The following is a 6,364-nucleotide window of genomic DNA, read 5'->3' as shown; positions in this document are numbered from 1 at the left end:
TAGCGGCTTAACAAGTGGTGTAGTAATGCCTGGAGAAGTGGCCATACGCTTCATTTATGAATTTCGTTTTTAACTTTCTATTTGAACGCATTACTGGATCCTTGGACTAAAATGTTTACAGGGGTTCGCTGGTTTAAGAAACGTTTGATCGTAAAAATCTTACTAGTTTTCTTTGTAAGGTGTTGTTTTTGTAGTGATTCAAATGACTAGGGAGCGGGCGTATTAGGCGCAATCATCAAATACATTTCATAGCAAGCCGGCGCCACGGTCCTGGCTGCATTATCACTGTCTTTAGCGAATATTTACATTTATTCACATATGACTGGATGTGGTAGACTGTCATGATTTTGGCTAATGCGGAACACTAACGTTACTGAATAATGCACATCAAAAGGGGTTTTAAATAGTGGGTATACGCCGTATACCGTCCACTAAACTTACCTAAAAATAATTAACAACACGGCCCGTCTCTCGCTAGCGACTGCTACGAGAGCTGGTGGTCTGACTACATGAAGCGCTGCGGCCGGAAAAGGCAGCGGTGAATAGTTGAACCAAAGCGGGAAGCGAGTCGGGTTTGCTGCGGTGAGAAGTAGGGCGCGACCCAGGCTGGTCTGAGGCTTGTCGCTGCGACGCTCGAAAGCCGGGTCTCGTGCGGTACTAGTGGTGTCGAGCGAGGCGAAGTCAATCTAAGGCCGACAGATTGCAACGGATGATCCAAAAACCCCGGTACAGGTTTAGTCTTTGACTGTAATATTTTGACCAACGCCAAACCGAATGCCAAGAAACTATCGCTGGATGGAGGTAAGGCTGGTAATATATAGAGGATGCGCTGATTGAATGATTGGTTAAACAGGTTGCACCTGTGCCGAATGGGTTGATTATCTGATCGTGCTCCTCCTGAACCTTGTTTAATCAAACATCATGTGTTCAACTAGTCTTAATGATACATAAAAATGTGAATTTTTTTAGATATATTACGGTCGCCCCAGATGACTTTTTAAGGCTATTTATTAACTCAAGTTACTTTTCTTTATAAAGGCATGTGTACACTACATTCCAAATGTTTGGAAAATGGCCAAAATTTTAAAATTGGCCTATTCAAAAGTCTTATCCGTCAATGACCCTTATACACAGTTTTTGGCTCAGTGTTCATTAACTTGTGGCATACTGATGTGCCCCATGGTCTGTGGTTTGAACAGGAAGTGATTTATCAGATGGTTTGCATGTTCTTGGCTCTGTTTCTAAGGTTGATCTAAGGTTGATCTTATATAATATTTTGTAACTTCTCTATTTTTTTGTAACTCTGCTGTTACTTTTTTAAAAAAATAGTTACTGTAATCCACTTCATGCATTCACATTCATGATTTGAGAATTTCAAACAAGTTTTTTTAATAATATCTTAAGTGTTATATAATTGTAATATATATGTAAAATACTAAGATTGTTAAGGATATTTCCTTATGAGTCTGAGTAATTTCAATGCCTATTGTTTCCTTTGTGATAATAGTATTAGGTTAGTAACTAAAGGTGTCTCAGAGATGACTAGGTTTAAGTAAAGCCACTGATGAAGTTTGCATGCCACACTCAATTCTATCTCCTTTCACACAATAAACCAGTGGTTTTCAGTTCCGGTCCTTGGTACAATGTCACATTTGTTGTCATTGTTTTTTTTTAAACCTTTTTCATAAGCCAAACTACAACCGTTTTGGTAACACTTTATAATAATGTTCAGTTGTAAGTCATTTATAAGTGGTTAGTTAATGATAAAATAATGATTTGCAAAACATTCATAAATGTTTAATAAGTGATATGCTAACAATTTGTGTATATTTTGCTAATTCTTTTACAAGTTATTTACAAGTAATTCGTTAATGGTGAACTAATCATTTACAAAACATTGCTATGCATTCATAAGTGATTAATAAGTGATATGTTAGTATTTTTATATATGTTTTGTAGATTAAGTTATAAATCATTTACAAGTGATTAGATAATGATGAACTAATAATTTACAAAACATGATTATATGTTCACAAATGATTAAGTAATAGGCTAACAATTTACAAATCTGTCGTAATTTATCTTAAAAGAAATAGCATATCATGAAATAATCAAACAGATCCTTAGTAAGTGGTTAATATGTTACTAGTTAATATATTATTTGTCACTTAAAAATAATTAAAATATCAATCATTTAAATGTTTATCCTTCACCGAAGATCACATCATGAATAAATCATTTACAAATCTTTCTGCATCCCCTAATCTAAAGTGTAAACAATTCATCAGTTGTAAATGTTTTACTCATTTGTCAAAGGACTTTCACCCAGTGTGTATACCCACCTGATGCCCACACAACCTGTAACCGGCAGGTTTGTAAAACATTTACAACTGATGAGTAGTTAACACTTTAGATTAGGGGATGCAAAAAGATTTGTAAATGATTTATTCATTATTTATTCATCAACATCTTTTGAATACTTTGAAGTGTGCAATGTAAGGGCTGACTGGTGAGGGTAAAGATGTCTTCTCTGGCAAACATGAGCTGCGCCCCAAATGACGCACTATATACTCTGCACTTATTCACTATGTACTTATGAACTAATGCACTATGCACCATGTATGAATTATATAAGGTTATTTAGTATTTTATAACGCCCTAAACAAACTTTCACAGGAACCTCAATTTTTTTCATATCAACTTCAAATTTGGAATAACTTATTTAGATGTAAGACTTCAAACTGATATCAAATTTAGGATAAAACCTGTTATGTACAATATGTATTTTATATAAAATATAATAAAAATTGTACAGTGTATTCTCTTTACAGTAAATTTAAACTTATGTAATTTGTTAATACTTTTTTTTTTAATTCTGCTTCTGCAGTAATCTGCTGATTGTTTTCTTTAAAAAGAGATAAACTTAAAAAAATGGGGGTGACAGTTAAGGGGTTAACTAGTAATTTTTAACTATTTACTAAGGATCTGTTTGATTATTTCATGATATGTGTAACAAGGAGGGTCAGACTGAGACGTGCGGATCCATTTGCAGCATTTTATTGTCAAGATCGTAGTCGGGGCAAACAGGGTCAACACCAGCAAAACAACAACAGCGAAGATAATCCAGAGAGTAAACCAGTAACCAAGCGTGAGTCAAAAACCAAATGGGCAGTCCAAAGTAACAACAGAAACAAACATAGAAAACAAGGCAAAACAGGAAACAAAACCAGGAATAAACTAGGAAACTCTGAAAACACGGAGACTAGGAAACTGGGAAAACGCTTAGAAATGCAGCCGGGGCAATACAAGACTTCACGAAGAAGCTGAGTGTGAGAGTGGCTTAAATGCTGTCCGTGTGATGAGCTGCAGCTGTGTGTGTGTGAGAATGAGCTGCAGGTGAATGCAGTGATTGGTGCAGTGGCTTGTGGGGGCTGAAGTCCATGAAGTGTAGTGCAAGAGTTAGTGATGACAGGATGACTCAAATCGTGACAATATGCCATTTTTCAGATAATTTACAGATGGGTAAATCATTAGCATAGTACTTACAATAAAATGAACATATCACTTATTCATAATTTATAAACTCATAGTCATGTTTTGTAAATAATTAGTTCATCATTAACTAATCACTTATAAAAGACTTACAACTGAATGTTATTATAAAGTGTTACCCAATATTTTTCTTCCGTCTGTGCGTTGACTGTCATGTGATCATACCACACATTCTGTGTGTGCTCCATTTTAAGGAAAATCATATTCTGTTTATTTATAGATATATTGGTGTGATCCATTTTTACGTAAATGTAAATTCTATGTATATATGTTAGAGCACAATATCATGCACTGACAGCGCATGACATGATTTTCTTTTAATTCATTATTTGTTTTTGTTTTTTCAAGATCTCTATTGTCAGTAGACTGACTGACTAATGATCTGTTATTCGTCTAAATATCTTAGTTTATATGAAATATTATGCATAACAAAAAGAGTAAAATGTTTTTAAAAATAATTTTATTTAACAGTTTGTGACATCATAATAAAATATGACCTGCATAGAAAGTTTATTAATATATATAAACATTAAACATATATGAACTTACATTTAAATATAAATGTATTTCATATCAGTAAAAAAGCCTGATACATTATTTACAACAAAAAATATATACAGATAGCTTTTGAACTTCTTATTAAAGACATCATAAAACTATGTTTGATTTTTGAACTGTTAGTAATGATCGACCATAAATAGCTTTGTACCTTAAAAAGGCTTCCATGCATTTGATTGCTACATCGTCTACTTCTGGATCAAACTTGTTTGCCAAAAGATGGTGTTGCTTCACAATCCATTTCAAGTCCCCAGCTCCATAGACACACACTGCCCTTCTGTGCATCCCAGTGCATGGTGGGTAGGGAGCCCCATTTTTCAGATCTCCTTCATGGTAGCTCCACTTCACCAGCCGAGCAATTGCGTTCATGTCCGATTGCTCATACTTGGCATTTGGAGGATTGGATCCTGGTACTGAAGGCATCCGCTGTAACGTAGCCCACATGTGCTCATCTGGACTGTAGGTGTCTTTCTCCCATTCCATGAAGTTCTGAATCTCTTTGCTTTTGAAGATGTGCTCCACAAACTCTCTTGAAACCACGAAGTAAGCATTTCCTGAGAACATGGGGCTCTTTATTGGTGGAGGGGACTTTTTGACATCTGTCCGAGTCACAACGTTTGTAACGTTGTGATGATACTGCCAGCGCCAGTTTTTGGCCTGTACGGTCTCAGACTCCATATTGTTCTTTCCGTTCAACTGTTTTAGAGACTGAACTATTTCTGCATTGGTTTTAATGGGGAAATCAGTGCCACAGGTGTTAAGCAGATACTTCCAATGAACAGGTGACTTGAGCAGATCCTTCATGCAGTTGACGTCCGCTTGAACTCGAGACCAGGAGGCGTAGATCACACTCTCCAGTTTGCTGGCCACAAACACGTTATTCAGGCAAGATGTGATGGCTCTTACTGCTTGTTTAAAGATCTTAGGAGACCTCTGGTCCATATGAACACAGTACACATTGTGAGGAGTGTAAATGGCTCTCAGGAGCCTTTCAAACATCTCAATCTTCTCATGGATCACCATGGAGTAAGCAATAGGAAAATCTTTCTCCTCTTTACTAAGAGAACCCGTTAGAAATCCTCTGTCTCGAATGTAGGCTTGACAATCCTTGGTTGCGTTGAGGTAGAATGACTCTGATAGCAGGGATTTTCTTTTTTTAGAGGTCAGGAGCTTCCTGAAAGCATCCTTGTCCACTCCATCCATGTCTCCTTGGATGATAGCAGAACAAGCTCGTAGTTCTCCAACATCCGGCTTTAGTGAGTGATTCAAGTTAAACTCTTCCTTGTGAGGGCAAGTTGTTCTTTGTCCTGGATAGTTCAGCATAAGGATAGACATGGTCATACTCACAGAAATGATGAAGATTACTTTCATAGCCCTCTGACTCTTAGCTCCCATGTTGAGTAATTTAAAATTATAACCTGCCAGAAACAAGTACCAGGAGAGGAGACCTGTGTCAGTAAGGTATGAAACAGCCTCTATTGTTCACATACCAGGCACGTGTGGCAGGAACTGAAAGATAGCAAATCATATACAGGGGAAGGGCTGAACTATGTAGAAATGCATAATAAGTATTACACAGCACAGTGGAGGTGTGGCTGTCATCTTCCTGGAAGGTGTGATTGTCTGAAACTGTGGGCAAGGCAAGGCAAGGCAAGGCAAGTTTATTTCTATAGCACATTTCATACACAATGGTAATTCAAAGTGCTGTACATAAAAAGGAATTAAAATCACAATAGCATAAAAATCATAAAAATTTAAAATAATAATCACAACAATAAAAACAAAATTAAGAACATTTAAGATGATTTAAAAAAAGAAAATTATTTCAAATTAATTAATACAGTAAAATGATTATACATAAAATAATGCAATCTGTTCGGACGTAGCACAGTGCTCATTCAATAAATGCACAACTGAACAGATGAGTTTTGAGTCTGCATTTAAATGTGGCTAATGTATTAGCACATCTGATCTCTTCTGGAAGCTGATTCCAACTGCGGCTGGCATAATAGCTAAAAGCGGATTCCCCTTGTTTTGTGTGAACCCTTGATATTACTGACTCGATCCTAGTGATCGGAATTGTCTGTTAGGTTTATATTCAGTGAGCATATCTGCAATGTATGTAGGTCCTAGGCCATTGAGTGCTTTATAAACAAGTAAAAGTACTTTCAAATCTATCCTAAACATAACTGGAAGCCAGTGTAGGGACCTGAGGACTGGTGTAATATGCTCTGATTTTCTGGTTCTAGTCAGA

The 6,364-nt window shown here is 36.3% G+C and overlaps 1 protein-coding gene across 1 annotated transcript; it reads right to left on the bottom strand.

Annotated features, from left to right (window-relative positions):
* Positions 1–4,200: 4,200 nt before the first annotated feature.
* LOC141302061 (beta-1,3-galactosyl-O-glycosyl-glycoprotein beta-1,6-N-acetylglucosaminyltransferase 3-like) lies at positions 4,201–5,505 on the bottom strand. Its single transcript, XM_073832257.1, has one exon. It carries the CDS (start codon positions 5,503–5,505, stop codon positions 4,201–4,203), a length of 1,305 nt encoding a protein of 434 aa, XP_073688358.1.
* Positions 5,506–6,364: the final 859 nt, after the last annotated feature.

This window comes from Garra rufa, chromosome 25 (assembly GCF_049309525.1).
Source record: "Garra rufa chromosome 25, GarRuf1.0, whole genome shotgun sequence".
NCBI lineage: Eukaryota > Metazoa > Chordata > Actinopteri > Cypriniformes > Cyprinidae > Garra > Garra rufa.
This window is presented reverse-complemented; position numbering and strand designations above follow the sequence as displayed.

Coding starts and splice junctions, on each gene's coding strand:
- LOC141302061 (XM_073832257.1), bottom strand. CDS start 5,505: ATGGGAGCTAAGAGTCAGAGGGCTATGAAAGTAATCTTCATCATTTCT.